This window comes from Arachis hypogaea, chromosome 15 (assembly GCF_003086295.3).
Source record: "Arachis hypogaea cultivar Tifrunner chromosome 15, arahy.Tifrunner.gnm2.J5K5, whole genome shotgun sequence".
NCBI lineage: Eukaryota > Viridiplantae > Streptophyta > Magnoliopsida > Fabales > Fabaceae > Arachis > Arachis hypogaea.
Genome location: NC_092050.1, coordinates 12,438,893 through 12,460,659, shown reverse-complemented (window position 1 = coordinate 12,460,659; position 21,767 = coordinate 12,438,893). Strand labels below are relative to the sequence as shown.

Genomic DNA, 21,767 nt, shown 5'->3' with positions numbered 1-21,767 from the left:
GGTGGCATATTGCAGCCCACCCACTATGGATCTGTACAGAGAAGGCTTATCAAATGTTGTACCTGACTACCTGTTGTATCAAGCTTTAAGGTACTAGCCATTGGTGTGGTAACGGATTTAGACTCTAACATCTCAACTCTCTTCAATAGATCCTTGACATATTTCGACTATTTCAGCACTAGGGTATCAACTTTAGTTCTTTCAACTTCAATTCCAAGAAAAAAAATTCATTTTCCCCAAGTCCTTTAGAGTGAACACTTTATTTAATTGTTGGATCAAAACATCAACTTCAGTTTGATTAGTGCCAGTCATCAGTATGTCATCGACATATGCTAGAAAATAAGTTGTTGGAGCTTTACTGTGTCGAACAAAGAGACAAGGATCTGAGGTTGTACTTGGAAAACCAAAGCTTCTAAGTGTGCTACTTAACTTCAGAAACCAGGCTCTTGGAGCATGTTTTAAGCCATATAAGGCCTTCTCCAATTTGCACACAAGGCCAGAACCAAGTGCATAACCCTTAGGTTGCACCATGTGCACTTTCTCATGTAAATTCCCATTGAGAAATGCATTGCTGAAATCAAACTGCCTCACTCTCCATCCTTTTGAAACAGCAATAGACAAAAATGTGCGTATTGTTGCAGGCTTGGAAACCAGACTAAAAACTTGATCATAGTCCAAACCTTCTCGCTGATGAAATTCCTTTGTGACCAACCTCGCTTTGTACTTCTGAATTGTCCCGTCTGGCTGTCTTTTGATGCGAAAAACACATCGACATCCAATTGGTTCAACTGTTGGTGACTCTTCAACCAAGTTCCATGTCTTTAACTTCAAAAGTGCTGCATAATCCTTATCCATTGTGACTTTCCAATGCGGAGAGGTTAGTGCTTGTACCACTGAAGAAGGTTCAACTTGTGTAAGGTATAAACTCTAAAGCATTACCCGAAACCAATGCAGTGAATAGTTTTGGCTTACAAATTTCTGCCTTACTTTTAGTAACCATAGGATGCATTCGAGTAGGCGCTGTAGTATGCAGAGCTGCGTGTCCTCTTTCTAGCTGCTCAGCTAACCCTGCATTACTTGAGAGAAACATAGAAGTAGAAGTAGTCATAACAGTATCATCAGTTAATGGATAGTTATGAGCAGCACTAATATTGACAGAAGACTCAGGTTGAGCTAAGGGTGTGGAGGATGGTAGAGATGGTTGGGAAAGGAATTGTTGTGTTGGGTCTGGTATTTGACGGTGAAGAGTGGTGTCAGAGTTAGGGACATGTGTTTCATGTATGAGAGGGATAGTGTTGTTGGAAGGACTGATTGAAGATGTGGCTAGAGTGTTGAGATGGTTTTGTTGGACAACGATGGGGGTTGGAATGAGGTACAATGGTGTAGAGCTTATGGTTTGGAGGCGTGGGACAGCAGATTTCAGTTTTGGAGTTTGATTAAAGAAGAGGGATTGACAAGGAAACTCAGATTCATCAAATAAGACATGTCTGGAAACGTAGAGTTTGTCGAAAGGTGAGAGACATTTGTACCCTTTATGATAAGAAGAGTAACCTAAAAAGAGACATTTGTGAGTTTTAAAATCAAATTTATGTGTTGTAGGGTTTAAATTGTGGATAACATGCACATCCAAAGGTTTTGAGGAACAAATAGTCTGGTTCTTTGTGATTGAGGAGTTCAAATGGTGTTTTCTGATCTGTAGTGTGTAAGGGTAGTAGATTAATGAGATGAGTGGCTGTCAAGAAGGCTTGATCCCAAAATCTTAGGGGCAAAGAGGCTTAAGAGAGTAGTGCTAAGCCCATTTCAGTTATGTGTCGGTGTTTTCGTTCAACTTTACCGTTTTGTTGGTGAGTGTGAGGACAACTAAGTCTATGAGCAATACCATGCTGAATGAGGAATTCTATGAAACTGTGAGAGAAAAATTCACCTCCAGTGTCAGTTTGAAGGCTTTTAATCTTGTGTCCAGTCTTGTTTTCAAGTAGCAATTTGTATCGGATAAAGGCTTGGAGAGCTTGAGCTTTGTTTTGCAGTAGGTATAGGCATGTGTATCTTGTTTTGGTGTCAATGAAAATTATATAATATCTAAAACCTAAACTACTGATGATTGGTGCTAGCCCCCAAATGTCAGAGTAGACTAATTCTAGGGTTGTGTTATAGTCAGTGAGTGAGTCAGAAAAAGGCAAATTATGATGTTTTCCTTGACAACATGCATTGCACAAAGGAGTAATAGCTGTTGTGTCTCTTTTATTCATATCATCATCCATAATTTTACAATGCTGCATTACTTTTGCTACTATTTTTGTAACCGGGTGTCCTAACCTTCTATGCCATACTTCAAACTGTGACACAGACGCAACTTTACAATGTGCATTTCTTCTTCTTTTCTTTTCTGTTTTTGTTCACTTTCTTTTTTTTGCTTTTCTGTTCAAGCTCAACACGACCTGGTCTAGACTTTTATACACTAAAATGAGATTCATGGTTACTACTATCAGATACAGTGGCTTTTATTACTTGCAAAGCTTTTTTTCTTCTTTTGAATGAAGGTAAACTGCTTGATGGTGCTGCCCTGGCCAATATGCCAATGTTATCAAATTGATAAAGTCCTCCTCTAAGAGACCATCTGAGAAGCAGTTCATTGGTCTCCTAAGCCTTAACCAAATAATCAAAAGGATGGAATTCAAAGAACACGTGATTATCTTGCGCACACTAATGAGGTTCTTTGTACTTGAGGGAACATGTAGTAGGTTTAGTAGTTTGAAGTAGTGTGTGTTGGGCTGATAAGGTGGGTTAGACACAGAAAATAACATAGTTCTATTAATATTATTGATGCACATACCTTGATCATTACATGTGAACACCTGCTCTGAGCCTTCATACTCTGAGCTTGTAACTAGATTGTTGCCATCAAATGTAAGGTGATGTGATGCTCCTATGTCCAGATACCACGTTCTATCTGTCAAAGGTGTAGTTGATGGCGCAGCTGCAACCAATACTCTTGGTTGTGAATCTGTTTGTGACTGAGGCTGATGAAAGGCTGAAGATGGTGGAGCTGGTGGATTTGATGCTGCTTCATAAGGTCTTTGATAGTTTTGATTAAACCTGTGATAACAATCTCATATAGTGTGTCCCATCCTTCCACCTAGCTGACATTGCGGCCTTGAATTGCCATAATGGAAGGATCTGCCACCTTGAAATCCTCGACCACGAGCTTGTCCTCAAAACTCTCGACTTCTTCCTTGATAGTTATATTGTTGATTTTATGAATATGTAGAGTAATTGTGGTGGTGTTCTTGCAGTTTTGATTTTGAACCTTGAGCCAAATTTACATGCATAGTGCCAAGTACATTCTTCTTAAATCTCTCAACTAATTCTTCTTGTGCTACTATTAATGCCTTTACCTCACTCTCAGTTATTTCATCAACCTTTGAATTTATCATAGTAATAAAAGCACTATAATCCTCATTCAAGCCTTGAGCTACTACTTCTACAAATTTCTCACTAGTAAGAGGTGCACCTAATGTAGAAAGTGAGTTTGTTACCTTTTTTATCCTGGACATATATTCAGTTACAGATCCTTGAAGTTTGATGGTCTTAATTTGTGTTTTCAGCTGCTTTACTTTTGATTTCATCCGTTTTTTAAAATAATCTTCCAGTTTGGATTGAGATGATCCTTGAGCGATTTTATGAAGGCCAGTGGTTGACGTCTTCATCGAACGAAGTTGTTTTCATCGTGCTTGAACGCGATGGTGTTGATCATTGTTCTAGGGTTCATAGTTGCGAAAGCTGGAATTTCACTTGGTAGCACCATGGATCAGAACCTAGAGCTCTGATACCATGAGAAGACATCAGAAACTCTGGTAGATCTGAAAAGAGAGCTATGAGCGAGAGAGAAATAGAGTAGAGAGCAGAGAGATGAGAAGAGAATGAGAAAATGAATTCATTGATTCAGAAAAACTGCTATACAGAGGAGATTTACTCTTGTATTTATAGTCACAACTGAAGTAGGTTTTTCTAACAACTAATTACCCTTCTAACAAACTTGACATCTCAACATAACTAACTCCTAATCACACACCTCACACTTCAGCTAGTTTCATCTCTTATCTCTATTTATCCTCAACAGTACTTTCCAAGGTTTGCTGTGAGAGCGTTGCCGAGCTCCTGGCTTAGATGTTGTCTGACTGTATGGTTGACATTTCTAGAGAAGTAAACACATGATTTATTGAAACTGATCTTTTGTCTAGAGCTATCACAGAAAATTTGAAGGGCTTCCTTAATAACTTTGACTTGCTTCTTGCTAGCTTTAGTGAATAAAATAAGGCCATTTGCAAAAGCAAAGATGAGAAATCTTAAGACCATTTCTGGATAGGGTTATAGGTTCTCACTTCTTGTCCTCCACTAATTTATAAATAAGCTGAGATAATCTTTCAATGCATAAAACATAAAGAGAAGGGGATAAGGGGTCTTCCTGTTTAATTTCTCTGGTTGGGATGAAGTTCTCTAAGGGTGAGCCATTCCAAAGAAGGTTCATAGTGGGAGTAGATATGCAATATGCAATAACATTAATGATGCTCTCAGGGAAGCTGATATCTTTCAAAGTATCAACAACAAAGGACCAGTTAAGTCTGTCGTAAGCTTTTTCCAAACCTATTTTAATGGCCATGAGACCTTTCCCATGAGTTTTCTCATGGTATGAACTACCTCTTATGCAATTAAAATATTGTTTGCACTAATCCTGTCAGGAACAAAATTAGTTTGGGTGTAAAAAATTAGAGTAGGCATATAATTTTTCAGCCTCAAGGCAATATAATTTTAGTGACAACTTTATAACACACATTGCAAAAATGCAAAGGCTAATAGGCCTAAAATGACTAAAATTCTCTAGAGAGAAAATTTTGGGGATAATAGCAATAATGGTTTGATTAACTATTGCAATATTATTAGGCTCTCTAAAAATCATTCTCACCCAATCAAAAAAAGATTCAGCCACTACACTCCAAGAATGTTGAAAGAATTTAACAGGGAGTCCATCGCTTACGGGTGCCTTCCAACTTCCCATGCTAAAAATTGCATCCTTGGTTTCCTTTAAGGAAATTTCGCGTGCAATGTCCATATAATCTTCGTCATTTAGCCTAGGGAAGCAACCTGAAATTAGAAACATATTAGTGTTGCAATCTATAGAGTAAAGAGATTTAAAGAAATTAACTCCCAAAGCCTTTAAGGTGGCCACATGGTTTCTCTTCGTTCTTCCATTTGCCTTCTGGTAAAAATAACTTGTATTCTTGTCCCCAAATTGTATGACCTTACATTTTGACATTTGTTGTTAGTATGATTCCTCCTGAATAACAATAATTTCATACTCTTTCCATAGTTCTTTTTGAAGTTTGTCAAGAAAGGGGTTTGGCTGAAAGGACAAACTATTATTGATACCTTCCAGTCTTGAAATTATTTGTTGTTTCTTCTTGAAAATGTGACCGAAGACTTCTTTATTCTAGATTTTGGCATTTTCGATAATTCTTTTAATGTTCATAGGAAGAACATCTTGTCTACTCCAACTTTCAGCCACTAACTTTTCGTCATCTTTATGCAAAATCCATGGCGCAATAAACCTAAAAGGCTTATTATTCTGCTCTCTATCCTATCCCTGAAAATTCAGCAAGATAGGGAGGTGATCAGACTTTAGTTTAGGTAGATGTCTAACCCCTACATTAATAAATATGTTAGAAAAGTCTAGGTTGCTCAAGCAATGATCAAGTCTTCTTTTTATCCTTCTCCTTTGCCAAATGAAAAGAGGGCCTGAGAAACCTAGGTCCTTCAAATCACTACAACAAATATGGCCTTTAGCAACGCCAAATTTTGCAATGCCTTAAAACCGTTCTCTTAGATAGGTTTAGACAACAGATTTTTAAAGTGTTACTGTTGAATTCAATTTTTCATCAATTTATAGCAACAAATTAAAATCGTTCTGTTTGACTATTTTAAAGAACGGTTTTATAACCGTTACCATGATTTGGCTTTAAGCAACGGTTTTTTATCGTTGTTTAAAGAATTACACAAAGAAAACGCATTAAAACTGTTGCCAAAATGCTACACTTTAAAACCGTTCCATTAGATGGTCTTAGAAAACGGTTTTTACAGTGTTGCTGTTGAAGTTCATTTTTTCATTATGCTATAGTAACCAAATAAAACCGTTCTCTTTGACTATTTTAAAGAATGGTTTTACAACCATTACAACAATTATTTATGAAACAACCATTTTCTAAATTATTTAAATAATTAGACAAATTAAACAATACTAATAAAAATAATTTCAGATAATTATATAAATTGAAACTATTTTTTTATAAATAATGAATTTATAAAATACTCAAAAACTACTGTTATAAATAAATAACAAATATTATTTTAAAAAATAAAATTGAAATAAATTTATTATAAATATTATATATTATTATAAATATATAAAAAATATTATATTTTTAACACATATAGCTAAAATAAATTTATAATAAATATTATATATTTTTATTATAAATATATAATAAATATTAATATAAAAAAATAAAATTAAAATAATTTTAAAATAAATATTATATATCTATTATTGATTATTAATTTTTTCCTAATTAATAAAGGAATGAATACATAACAGCAAATAAGACTAAGAAAGCCCTCCTTCTCTTCGAAACCAAAGAGCTTCCTCCCTCCACCGTACCGAACCCTAACCCACGCCTCAGAATGTGAAAAGTCATCGCACCGCAGCTCTCCATGAAGCCGTAAATCTCACCATCATCGCAAGTCACCAGGAAGCCCCAAATCGCCACTCACCATCGTCGCACCATCATTGTCGCTGCATTCTTCCCGATATCGTCGCTGCCTCTTTCTTCCCGGCGTCGCTGAGTCTCTCCGTGGCGTCGCTGCTTCTCCCCTCTCCGAGGCTTCACTGCTTCTCCACGGTGTCCTTGCTTCTCCCCTGTTCTTTTTCTACGTCGCTATTTCTGCTTCATTGTCTTGGCTGATTGTGGATTGTGTTTCGCTGCTGCTGCTGCTTCGCTGCATTGCCGGTTGTGGTTTGTCATCTGTGGTAAGTGGTCTTCATCTCTGATTTTTGTTGCTTAGTTAGGGTTTGATTGGCTGTTGGGTGTTTTTGTTGGCTGTGGAAAGTGGTGATGTTTGTGAACATGAGCAAGATGAGTGTTGAATGTTGACTGAGTTTCTGTTCTGGTTTGAATTTGGACTGCGAACTTGTGAAATGAACCTGGGGCTTAAGTCAGTCTGTTATTTAAGGTAGCAAAACTTTTATTATCTGCGAATAGTGTGTTCGGTGGCATTATGGTTCTGTTTCTCTGCTTTCTTTGAGGTGTTTTATGGTGGATGCCCAATAACTCTTTATTGAGGATTATAGAGTAATTTCTATATCGCTGTTTTTCAATTGTTTATTTTTTATTTTATTTATCTGCTTTGTTTATTTTAGCCTTATTTTATAATGTTATTATTTCAGTGAGTTGTGGACTGCTTTTCATATTGGTTGGTTTCATCTGGGATAACAGAGGAATTTCATGCTTATTCCAACTATTTGACTTAGAGATCAGCATAAATTATGCTCTTCTTCCTACATGCCTCAATTAATCAGGAGAAATATTTGTTGTTTTAAATATTTGATGGAATAGATAATTTTTTTTTCATTTGAATTAGCTTAATGAGAATAAAATTTATCATTTTATTCTTTGAACTACCCTGGTAATTGCTTGCTAGTTGCTACTTGCTATCCATAAGTGCACTACAATATAAACCAGTTGCCACTCTTGTAAAAAAAGTTACAAAACTCCTTTCTTTTTTATTTTGGTCATGGGTTCTGTTCTGAAACTTCATCAGAACTAAATTTTATATAAAAGACCTTCAATTAACAAACTTAAATATACTTTATTAAAAGTCCTTTAGTTTAAAAGTGGGCTAAATTATATTAACAAAATAATTTTTTGGACCTCAATTATAGAAGGCATTTGAGAAGAGTTTCAATTGAAATACTCTTTGGTACAGTGCTATTCTAATTTTGATTTGGCAATTTGTTATCTCAAAATGCTGTTCTCATTTAAAGAAAAGTTATCCATTATTTGGTCTTTGTCAGTTTACACTTAGTTAGAACAGTTTATTTAAAGTTTCAAAAAATGCATTTATATATCATTCATTGCATCTCTGAGTAATTTATTTATATACTTCGTTCACTTTGAACGGTTTGTTGCTTATTTTGAGAAATCAATTTATTTCAGGCATGAAAGTGATAGTAACGTTAGTATTACAGTTATGGTTATGAATTGCTTATATTTTTATTCTTTGTTGCTGTTGTAGTTTGTCTCTTTAAAATAAAAAAAAAGGGTTGTCATATGTGGGTTGTCTCTTTGCTGCTGCTGCTTCACTGCATCGGCCGTTTGCGGGTTGTCATCTGTGGTAAGTGTTCTTCTTTGAGTTTCTGTTGCTTAGTTAGGGCTTTGGCTGTTGGGTATTTTTGTTGGATTTAAGAAGAAGAAAGGAAAGTGGTGATGTTTGTGCATTGTTCAAAAATTATTTTGAGGCTTTATTTAGCTAATAAGATAGAAAGGGAAATTTGTATTTGGCCGTTTGTGCATTGTTCAAATTCAAAAATTGTTTTTGCATTGTTTATTAATTTGAGTTCTAGTTAGCAAAACTCATCACTGTACTAATTGTTTTAGATTTTTTCTTGGGGATAGAGTGTAGTAGAAGAAACATATGATGATGCTGTCTATTTGAAGATGAGCACGTTTTGTTAGTGCATTGTGTTCTGGATTTCTGTGTTGCTAAACTTGATAATTCTATTGTTTGATTTTTTAGTTATCTATCACTTTTGAAAATAAGATTTCTAAAAATTGGTTTTAAAAGTGAATTTTTTGTTAAAAAAATCTGGTTATGAATTACTTATATTTTTATTCTTTGTTGCTGTTTTAGTTTGTCTCTTTAAAACCAGAAAAAAGAATCAAATAACGGGTCTCTCTGTAGCTGCGACTACCTTAGACATTGAGCTACACTACAGGTAAATTATTTAATATATTATCTTTTTAAATTTGTTTGAACATTTAATTGTTAAGAATATTTACTGATTAATTGATTGCTTAAGCTTCTTTGCATAGTTTGTTAGATACAAATTGTTAGTCTCATGATTGGTTGAGATGTTCTCTTTTGAATATGTGTGGTTGACTTCTAGAAATTCTTTAGATGCAATGAGCTCTTGATTGAAAAAATCACTTATAGTTAGTCTAAAACATATGTCCGTGTCTTTTATTTTAGTTGACAAAGTAATGGACAAAGGGTGGACTAGTTTACCAAGACATACTGAGGGTTACCAACATGGTGTTAATTCATTTTTGGATTTTGCCTTTTCTAAAGGTAGACCACAAGGACAAGAAATTCTTTGTCCTTGTTCTATATGTAATAACTTTAGTTGGGGGCGAAGGGATGAAGTTTATGATCATTTAATAAGTAAGGAATTTCAAAAAGGTTACACTGTGTGGGTTCATCACGGCGAAAGGATAAGTCGCATGGATAGTGAAACCGATGAGAGTGAAGTCCATGAAGGATTTGTCGACGACATTCATGGGCTGCTAAACGAGATGTTTCGGCATGTGCTTGAAGGAGATAAAGATGGTGATGGGCCAAACGAAGATGCAAAAAAGTTTTATAACTTGCTTGAAGAAGGAAAACAAGAGTTATATCCTGGCTGTAAAAAAATTTCGACATTATCATTCGTTATCCGATTGTATTTGTTGAAGACTCTTAATGGTTGGAGCAACGCATCCTTTACTGCTCTACTTGAATTACTGAAAGAAGCGATTCCTCATTTGAATATTCCTGATTCTTTCAATAAAATCATGGCCATGGTAAAAGATTTAGGACTTGGTTATAATAAAATTCATGCTTGTCCCAACGATTGTGTTCTGTTCCGGGATACATATGAAGATGAAGAATTTTGTCCTATTTGTGGAGCTTCCAGGTACATAAAAAATGTTGAGGTAGATATAGAAGTTGATAAGTTGAAGAAAAAACATGTGCCTGCAAAGGTCTTGAGGCATTTTCCCTTGATTCCAAGGCTTAAGAAGTTGTTCCTGTGTTCAAAAACAGCTGAATCATTAAGGTGGCACGATGAACATCGTTCAAAGGATGGAAAGTTAAGACACCCAGCTGATGGCCAATCATGGAAAGACTTTGACAGGCTTCATCCCGATTTTGCTGAAGAATCTCGTAACATAAGATTAGGGCTAGCTAGCGATGGATTTAATCCATTTAGAACCATGAGCAATGATAATGATGGCCTTATTATGAGCTGTTTAATAAGTGCTGATTTGGTTTTAGTGAGTGGAGTGCTTCGAGTAGGATCCGACCCCATCCCAGCAGTCAAACTCCTTCCTGACCCCGCTCACCTGCCTCTGAAGCTGGAATGCCTTTCTAGAGGGGGCTACCCTACCCGAGGAATCGATAAGTTTGAAGTGGGATGTGGAATGTGATTGGGGATGCCCATATTAGGGGAAGTTTCGGACAGTACTTCACCAAAGCGAAAACGAAAGAGACGAACTCCTATATTCTTAAGAAAGAGACAACCACTTATTCGTGCTCAACCAACCTACGCTCCTTCTTCTAAGATAAAGGACGAAGAACGAAGCTCCAAGACAGAACCGAGACCGATACCCATATTATCGCAGACTAGGCGCACAAGACCCCATAGCGCACCCAACCTCCAAGACCGGTAGTTGTGTTTTTGTCTTCCTTCTTGCCCGCTTTGGGTTTGGTTGGTTTGAACATAGGATAGGCTCAAGATTGGAAGATCCTAGCTACGCCATACGTTCAATACAAAATCTGGAAAGCTGCAGGGATGACAAAAAGCCTGTGTTGCACTGAAAAAAAAAGGAAACCTAAGAGAGAGAAGACGCTTTTAGGTTTCTTCCTCCCGCGCCCGCCGCCGCCCGGCCCGCGTTAGAAGGGAAGATTAGCAAAGCGAGAAAAGACAGAGGGAGGGGGAGCAGCATCTTATTCTCTTCGCGAGAACTTCCCGATTGGAGAAGCATTCGGAACGGGCTCCGCGTTCATTTCGTTGGCAAAAACGATCCACAATCCATTCGGGGCTTCGGGGAACCCAAAGAAGTCTTTCGACTTGATTCATAGATTGAATCAATGATAGATAGAAAAAAGATATCTCGTTCAGCTATCTTTTTTTTTTCTCTACTCTAAAGAGGAATAGAATAGACACCCCTTAGATTTCTATGTATCCTAAATCCCCATTTTTTTAGAGAGAGCAGATCAGATATAACGCTAAAAAAAATGGAGAGAGAAAAAGAGCAGATGGATCCTATCCCCTATATCGAACACTAAATCCTATCTATTGATAGATATATCTTCCTTCGTCAAATATTGAACTTTGCCTTTTTGTAGGAATTCTTCATACTCATATCCAAGGCAGCTTACCACAAGCACCCTACCCCATACGACTTGTTTTGTTGGGGTTCGCCTTTTTATTTAATCAAACAAAGTCAGTATAAGTAGTAGGGGCTTCATAGCGACTTTCATTCTAAAGGAAACAAAGATCCCCACGCTGAGGGATGAACCTCGCCAAATGATCTTATGGATCGCCCATCCCATCTTTTAGGTTCAATTTGGGCAATATGTATCCCGCTGGGTATGGCTCGTAGTAAACCTCTGTAAGATAAGTAGGATCATAGGGTAGGTAACCCTTTCACCATTCTAAAAGAATGGTACCTTCAAGTAAGCAGGTCTCTTCAGGCACTCCCAAAAGAAAAGAGAGAATTCCATTCATTTTAGCCTCTGAGCGAGGATACTCCAACAAGAAGAGCCTAACCAGGCCCTTGAGATAACAGCCCATACTCCGGGATCAATGCTGGGCACGGGGGTTAAAGTAAGAGTGATTGACCTACCTTCATTCCATACGTGCCTGCTTACCATGCTTGAAGAGTTACTTCTTAACTACATGAGTAGACTGCTTTCCTTAATCGGCTACGCTCCTCTGGAACCGCTATTCTAAATTCCAATCCAGTAACCTGGGAAAGGAAGAGAAGGGGAATGAAGGAAAAACCTTCTTCCATAGAAGAGGCTAATCGTGCTGATTTGGTTTTAGTGAGTTCATATGGGTTGATTTTGCTGTTTAGTGCTGCTTTATCCTTGTTAATGGCTGATTTCATGCCTTGTTTTGATTGAGCAATGATGATGATGGCCTTATTCTGAGTTGTTTTATAAGTGCTGATTTGGTTTTAGTGAGTTCATATGGGTTGATTTTGCTGTTTAGTGCTGCTTTATCCTTGTTAATGGCTGATTTCATGCCTTATTTTGATTGAGCAATGATGATGATGATGGCCTTATTCTGAGCTATTTTATTAGTGCTGATTTGGTTTTAGTGAGTTCATATGGGTTGATTTTACTGTTTAGTGCTGCTTTATCCTTGTTAATGGTTGATTTCATGCCTTGTTTTGATTGAGCAATGATGATGATGGCCTTATTCTGAGCTGTTTTATAAGTGCTGATTTGGTTTTAGTGAGTTCATATGGGTTGATTTTGCTGTTTAGTGCTGCTTTATCCTTGTTAATGGCTGATTTCATGCCTTGTTTTGATTGAGCAATGATGATGATGATGGCCTTATTCCGAGCTATTTTATTAGTGCTGATTTGGTTTTAGTGAGTTCATATGGGTTGATTTTACTGTTTAGTGCTGCTTTATCCTTGTTAATGGCTGATTTCATGCCTTGTTTTGATTGAGCAATGATGATGATGATGGCCTTATTCTGAGCTATTTTATTAGTGCTGATTTGGTTTTAGTGAGTTCATATGGGTTGAGTTTGCTGTTTAGTGCTGCTTTATCCTTGTTAACGGCTGATTTCATGCCTTGTTTTTATTGAGCAATTATGCTGATGGCCTTATTCTGAGCTCTTTGTATAGAGACAACAGTGAAGAAAACACGAGGTCCTACACAATGCTTGAAGATTCATGTAAGACAGTTGGAAGATAGAGAAGAAATTACTCTAGATATTGAAGAAGAGGCAATTGGTCCTACTGATGAAGCTGTAAATAACTTGAGCAAATTTTTGGGCACAGTGGCAAGGAATTCAGATTTTTGTCCATTAATTTACACAAATTGGAAGGGATTAAAGATAAAGAAGCCATTTGGGAATATGTTCAAGTGAGAATATTATTATTGTTTCTTTTAAAAACTATTTGGAAATGTACACATGTATTTTATTCTTACTAGCAAATAATATTTGTGTTTTATAGGCTAAGTTCATTACTCCAACTGAAGGAAAGAGGATAGTCCTTGCTTGTATCAATGACAACTGGAGACGGTATAAGACCACAATCAAGCAAAATCATTTTCTGCCATACAAATGTGTTAATGAAATGCTGAAAAATCGTCCTAAAAGCATACTTGAGAGTCATTTTCGCAAGTTGATTGCTTATTGGAGAACTGAGAAAGTTAAGGTAAGACATGTGCAACTTATTGTAGTCTGTTTATGCAATTATGAGTTATATACATTTATGAGAGAAATATGATAATTTTTTGATAATACTTGTCTCTTGCTATGTAGAAAATGTTTACGCAGAATAAGAAAAATAGGGCACAACAGAAATTTAGCCATCGAAAGGGACCAATAAATTTTGTAAGAATACGTGCAAGATTGGTACAATTTTTTATTCTTTGTGCATTTGTATGTGTATGTGGGGTGCAAGAATACGTGCATTTTTAACTCTATATAAATGCTTGTTGAACTGGACTTATAGGCTGCTTCTAAGGAAAATAATGAACCACCTACTCAAGCAGAAATGTTTGTTGAGACTCGCCAAAGCACAAAGGGAAAATCATTGGATGAAGACACTTTGGATGTTATTGTAAGTATTGGGAGTTAATTTGATTAAAATAGGTTATGGATTTCTTGTGTCTTGGTAATTTGTCCATCATTTGTGGTTATCTTTATGCTTGCAGTTGAGTTAAACAATGCTGATACTATTCTTAATTGCTATTATTTGATTTGATGTTGTCAAATGATATATGTTTTGAGTCCAAGTGTGTCGTTATTCTTTTTTGTTATTATTATTTTTCTTCACATTAATATAGGCACATCTGCAAGCTGAGAATAAAAAGTCTAAAGAATCAGCAATTAGAGCTTTTCAATCCATATTTGGGAAAGAGAAGGCAGGGAGAGTGCGATGTCACGGAAGAGTTACCACACCAACTTTGTTGAAAAAAAAATGAAGAAATTGTCACCCTTAAGCAGCAACATGCAGTTGAGAAAGCATCATTAGAGGGTAAAGTTGATGTGATGCAAAAAGAAGTAGATGAACTAAAATCGCTTGTTAAGATGATGTTGCAACAAAAAAGTTCAGGAGTGGACCTTGAGATGTTAGCTGCTCAACTAGGAAGCACTTTAGGCAATCCGAACAATGATGCACATGAGGAGGTATTATTTATTGTTAAAGTTTCTATATTGTTATCATATCTTAAATAATGGTTGATTATGTTGATGCTAATTCAATTGTTTTGTGTATCTAAATAGAAGAATGTTATGATATATATGTTTCTCCTCTCTCTCTCAAACATTTTTAGTAGACATTATTAGTATTAAAGATGTGTAGTTTTATATTTGATTTTTTTCTTTTTTTACAGGAAAACTATGTTGAAGGGAAAATCGAACTTGATTAAGGTCAAATTTTTAAGAGCAAGTGTTATAGAGTAAAAGTCATGAACTTGTGGATCGGACACGATGATAAATCTATTTGCTACTTAGCTATTTCAACTCTTCTTTGTTATATTTTTTGCAACATTAGATGATATAGTTCGAGGTTGTCATGATAGTATTGTGGTATTTTAAATGTGATTGTGGATCTTACAACAATCTTTGTAAGTCAAATTTGATGAAAAGTGTTCAATTATTTTTCTTTAGTGACTTTATTCAAATAGTTTAGATTATTTATTGACTTTAAATAATTAAAAAAATGAAATTAATTTTATTCACGAGAAAACTACTATTGTAAATAAAGAATTATATATTACAAAAAACCGTTGTCAAAAGTTACAAAGGACAACGGTGTTAAAACCGTTTGCCAAAAAACAACATCAACGGTAACGCTTTAAAATCGTTGTCTTAGATGACTATAAAATGGCAATGATTTTAAAATCGTTGCCAAAAAAACTAACGGTAACGCTTTTAAACCGTTGTCTTAGATGACTATAAAATGGCAATGGTTTTAAAACCGTTGCAAAAAAACCAATGGTAACGGTTTTAAACCATTGTCTTAGACAACTATAAATTGGCAACAGTACAAAAATCGTTACCAAAAAATGACACCAACGGTAATGCTTTAAAACTGTTGCTGTTGTGGATAACAAAACTACAACAGTTTAAAATCATTGCCAATTCAGGTACTGTTTTAAACCGTTGTATCAAGAAAAAGAACGGTCTAAAATCGTTGCTTCTCGAGTAACGGTTTGAAACCGTTGTTTAAAATTTGTGTTCAAAATCGTTGCCTATACCAGTAACTTTGGCAACAGTTTTTTGGTTACCGTTGCCTTAGGTCAAAAACCGTTGCCTTTGAGCATTGGCAACGGCCGCATATACCACAGGTCAAAAATCGTTGCCAAAGCATTGCCTAAAGTTTAGGGAACGGTTTTTCAATATACGGCAACGATTTTTGACCGTTGCGAAAAGCCTTGTTTGTTGTAGTGAAACCACATTTAGTAATACAGTTTTTAAAATATTGAGTATCTTGAGAGAGATTAGAAGAACCCCTTGTATCCTATAAAGAGAGAATATAGTTAAAATCATCCCCTAAAGTCCAGGGTCCACCTATATTGTTAGCTAAAGTCTCTAAATATCTCCAAAGATCTTTTCTAATTCTTACATGGGGGCTCTCGTAAATGATCGTGAAGTTTCAAGGTTCCATATTATCCCATCTCACTTCCAAATGAATAAACTATTTATGGATGATAATGGGTTTGACAGTCCAATATCCTTCATCCATAAACACCATACGCCCCCTGTAAAACCATTTGCGTCACTAAAGCAATGAGAGTTAAAACCCAACTTAATAACTGGTTCTACATTGGAGCCTGAAATATAGGTTTCAAGTAAAATATAGAATTTAGTGTTATATCTAAACCTTAAATTGGAGATAATAGATGTAAACCTCTTAGAAGAGACTCTTTTACAGTTCCAGATAATAATATTCATGATATACATAATTAAATAAGAAATAAAGAAACTGAAGCAAGAGAGAAAAAAAACTCCCTGGTTCCAAGCCAATTGAAAACACGCTATGCTTCCATAGTGCTGGGTATCGCTGACCCTTTATCATTTCCATTTTGGAAACTATCACTTTGGATAGAAATATAATTTTCCAACATAACATCATCTTGAATAGAATTTTCTATTTCTAGCGGTTTCTCCTTAAAGTGCCCATATTCCTAATCCTTATGAGCCCCCTCCAGATTTTTCGATATCATAGGGTGTGAGTTTATATTCTGGATGTCTTTAAAAGAGGACAGAATGTCTTTTTGATGGTGGTCACTGAAATCTTTAGCAAGTCTATAAAATTGATCCTAATGATCTTGATGCCCGACATCATCTTTTTTCCAGATTTTTGATTCTGTTGATTTTTTTCTTTGCGTGCAACTGTAGTTTCTTTGTCTTACTTTGTGCTTCCTATGTGGTTTTAACTGGTAATATTCTTTTTAACCGTCTCTTCTTCCTCCCCGTAATAGTCTTGCCGCCATTGTTATTGTTGGGCCCCATTCTCTAATTTAAAACATTCTTTTCATTTGTAGCATGTTAATGGTTATGTTTCATAATTCTTTCCTCCCCCTGTTGACTACCTATTTGGTTAAGCTTATCATAATTTTCTTGACTTTTCTCACTTGGATTCATATCTCGAAGGACTTCAAATCTAAAAGAGTAATTTCTTCTTTTATGATAATTATGAGCATCCTCCAATTTTTGTCTATTTCCTTTTTGTAATTTTTTTACCACCATCCATGGTCCAAAGTAACTTTTCTTATTTGTGACCTCGGATTCTTTTTCAAATATTACATTTTTCAAATTATTTGAATCACCTCCAGAAGATTGATTTCTGGTATCTTTCTCTGAATTTTTTGCCTCAATCTTTTCTTTCCCTTTTGGGCCTCCTTGTCGTCTTGTTGCTATCCATCTTGTACGGCGGCACCACCATTATTCTGCTCCTGGTTGCTATCAATTGGCAGCACAAAGGTATTACTTCCAGCTTTTTCTACCATCTTTTTTGGGCAAACATCCATCTTGTGACCATATCTCCCACAAGCAAAACAAATTTGGTGGAGTCCTTCATACTCCAATCTAAAATCCTTCTCAAGTGCAGTAAATGATGGAACCATCTTCTTCCACAGGTCAATTTCCACGCAGATACAGGAAAATTTTCCCCTTGAGTGGATTGAAGTTAATTCATCAACCCTAAGCTTAGTCCTTAATACCTCCTACCTTCTATAGGAAATGCTTGTTATACAATTCAGCGGGTAAATTTGGGATTCTCACCCAAACTGCGACTTGTTGGACTTAAGGTACCTCCATCTCTGTATTAGTAGATAATGATCAGCAATCATCCACGGGCCCTCAAACAGAGTGTGATTGTACTCATTCTGATTTGCAAAATGCACCAGGAAGCCAAGTCCATAGCGTACACTCTCTTTTTTAGCCCATCTTTTAATAATCCAGCATTCCATCACCTTTAGACTGATTCTCTTGCCCAATGATTTTAATATGAGCGCCTGTTTTCATGGCCTACATCATTCGTCGTATTCTTCCAAAGTCACATCAAGTTTTGGTTTTAGATTGAAGGGAGTCAATATGTCCTCTACAGGATCCATGAACTCCTTGTTTGAGAGATAATCCTCCGTAACCAAATCTACAATTTCTTTCGGATTGAGGTTGTCCAAACCATCAGCCACCAAACAGTCTTTATATGAGACTTTTGGGGATCGATTATGAATCTCACCAGTATCATTTGTAGTCTTTCTCATATTTTCACTTTCTTCCTTATCCATGTCTACATCTTTAGGACCATGAATTTTTTCTCCCATATCTTCATCTTTCCTTTTATTGCTATTCATTTTGACTTTTTTAGTGCTTCTAGCCACCAAATCTTCTTTTTTCGGTGACCGTTTCTCAGTGTTGATGAGAGAGAGATCAGAGCTCATGATTTATTTAAGGTTTTCTATTGTAATGAATAAATAAGTAAATAAATAGGCCTTTGAGCAATGCAACATAAAATGCTAGTGCAAAATTTCAAATCTATATACTGTGCAACAACGACATATTCAATCTAAATTAGTGACCGGATGACAGAGTTTTTTATCCAACCGATTGGATCGGACCGAATTTAATAACTATGTGAAAACAAACGCTACTAAGAGTTTAGATAATAGTAATATGAAAAAGATAAGTGCTACACATACAAGTTGAGCCAAATCCAACCAAAAAGACGCTCACCCATACGAGCGTGTTGACACGCGCGCCACTCAACGGTTTTCATAGCGCGCTTCGCGTTCCTCCTCCTCCTCCTCTTCCTTCTTCTTCTCCTTCTTCTTTGCGTTTCTCCTCCTTTTTCTTCGCGTGTTTCATCTTTATCGTCGTTTTTTTATTACTTTTATTGTTGCTGTATTTTTTCTCTTTCTCTTTCTATTGATTTTGCAACATTATGTATTTTTTTTCTTCTTTGTTTGATTTTTTCCTCCCAAGAAGAATTATGAAAATATGAAATAAGAAGATGAAGAAGAAGAAGAAGTAGCAGAAGATGAGGAGGAGAAAAAGGAAGAGTTTTGAATTATGCAGAACTTATCATCACACATACACAAAAAATTCTTAAAGAATACACCCAAATATCTTCGTGTTACACCCAAAGTATTTCCTCTAATGCTAGCAGCGCTGCATTTTTTCTTCTTCTTCTTTTTTTCTTTATTTCTTTCTTTCTTTTAGTTGAACGAATGTAAGTTCATCCTATTTCAAGTAATTTTGTACCATTATGTGTTACTTCTTCTTCTTTGTTTGATTTTTTTGTTTTTATTCTTATTAAAAGAGTAAAATAAAAAAAAATTTGAGAAGATAAAACAAGAAAAAAAATATGAATAAGAAAAAAAAGAAGATGATGATAATGATGAAAAATAAAAAAAAGCAGCAGAATATGCGGAGGAGGGAGAAAAAGAGTTTTCAATTATGCAGAACTTATCAGCACACATACACCAAAAATTCTTAAAGAATACACCCAAATATCTTCGTGTTACACCCAAATACAGAAAAATGTTTTCTTCAATACAGAACTTTTACATTACATTCAATTCAAACCATCAACGATGAACAACAATTTTCACAAACAAAAATATTATTCACCTACAGAATCATAAACTACTAATGAAAATATTAACCAGAATCTAACCACACCTCGGCCACTTGATTGGATTCAAAATAATCAATTTTGTTCTGGTTCAATTCACAATCTGAATTTGAATTATTCATTATCTTCAACAACAAGATAGCTGATGATGGAGAAGGAGAAAAAGGAAGGAGGAGAAGAAATTCTAATAAAAAAGAAGGAGGAAGAAGAGGAGGAGGCGGTGTTGGCGAGAGAATAAAACAAAAAGAAACTTGAGAAGATAAAACAAAAAGAAGAAGATGAATAAGACAAAAAGTAGAAGAAAATGGTGATGATGATGAAAAAAAGAAGAAGCAGCAACAGAAGATGAGGAGGAGGGAGAAGAAGAGTTTTGAATTATGCAGAATTTATCAGCACACATACACCAAAAATTCTTAAAGAATACACTCAAATATATTTGTGTTACACCCAAATTTGCTGCAAATACATAAAAGTGTTTCCTCTAATGGTGCATTTTTCTTCTTCTTTCTTATTTCTTTCTTTCTTTTAGTTGAATGAATGTAAGTTCATCGTCTTTCAAGTAATTTTGTACCATCTTGTATTTCTTCTTCTTCTTTGTTTGATTTTTTTTATTCTTGTTAAAAGAGTAAAACAAGAAGAAACTTGAGAAGATAAAACAAGAAAAAAAAAGATGATGATGATGATGATGATGAAAAAGAAGAAGAAGAAGAAGAAGCAGAAGATGAGGAGGAGGGAGAAGAAAAGTTTTGAATTATGCAGAATTTATCAGCACACATACACCAAAAATTCTTAAAGAATACACTCAAATATCTTCGTGTTACACCCAAATTTGCTGTAAATACAGAAAAATATTTTCTTTAATGCAAAACTTTTACATTATATTCAATTCAAACCATCAACGATGAAACATTATTCACCTACAGAATCATAATCTACTAAAAAAAATTTACTAGAATCGAACCACACTTCAACTACTTGATTGGATTCAAAACAATAATTAATTTCATTTTGGTTCAATTGATAATCTGAACTTGAATTATTCATTATCTTCAACAACGAGATAAGGAGGAGAAGGAAGAAAAGAAAGGAGGAGAAGAAATTCCAATGAAAAAAAAAGGAGGAAGAAGAGGAGGAGGAGCAGGTGGTGTTGGTGACAATGATAACGAAAGAGAAGAAGAACGTGCAGTAACGGCACGAAAAATAAGGTACACGCTTTGATTGAAATCTGTTAAATTAAGAGGCGCGTGAAATGTACGTGCGTAAAACTTGCGCCTGGGAGTGATTTAGAGAAATGACTTGTATGGTAAAATAGCTTGTATGTGGAGAATAATTATATGAAAAATACTAGCAAAATTTATTATTTTTTACTATCACTTTTAGTCATTAATTTAATTTTTTAAGTTTAATAATTTAACAATATATATACACCCAAATATCTTCGTGTTACACCCAAATTTGCTGTAAATACAGAAAAATATTTTCTTTAATGCAAAACTTTTACATTATATTCAATTCAAACCATCAACGATGAAACATTATTCACCTACAGAATCATAATCCACTAAAAAAAAATTTACTAGAATCGAACCACACTTCAACTACTTGATTGGATTCAAAATAATAATTAATTTCATTTTGGTTCAATTGATAATCTGAACTTGAATTATTCATTATCTTCAACAACGAGATAAGGAGGAGAAGGAAGAAAAGAAAGGAGGAGAAGAAATTTCAATAAAAAAAGAAGGAGGAAGAAGAGGAGGAGGAGCAGGTGGTGTTGGTGACAATGATAACGAAAGAGAATAAGAACGTGCAGTAACGGCACGAAAAATAAGGTACACGCTTTGATTGAAATCTGTTAAATTAAGAGGCGCGTAAAATATACGTGCGTAAAACTTGCGCCTGAGAGTGATTTAGAGAAATGCTTTGTACGGTAAAATAGCTTGTATGTGGAGAATAATTATATGAAAAATACTAACAAAATTTATTATTTTTTACTATCACTTTTAGTTATTAATTTAATTTTTTAAGTTTAATAATTTAACAATATATTTTTAATTCATATATTTAAACCTTGGTAACTGATAAAAAAATAACAATTTTTCCTACCATTTCTATAGTAATAGGACTTTTGTGAACAATATAAATAATAGACTCTAAAATTAGTTCAATAAAATAAAAATATACTACATTCTTAAATTATCCACCTAAATTTTAATATTAGAATAACTATCTGCACAATTAATAAATTGACCATCTCAAATATCTATTATTCACATTATTTAATATTTTTATTATGTACCTATACTTTTTCATAATAATATACTAAGTGGGAAAAAAAAAAAAAAA

General features: G+C 35.0%; 1 protein-coding gene across 1 annotated transcript; it reads left to right on the top strand.

Annotated features, from left to right (window-relative positions):
• The first annotated feature begins 9,311 nt into the window (after nt 1-9,311).
• On the top strand, nt 9,312-10,514 carry LOC140179116 (uncharacterized). Its single transcript, XM_072217738.1, has one exon. It carries the CDS (start codon nt 9,312-9,314, stop codon nt 10,512-10,514), a length of 1,203 nt encoding a protein of 400 aa, XP_072073839.1.
• The last annotated feature ends 11,253 nt before the right edge of the window (nt 10,515-21,767 follow it).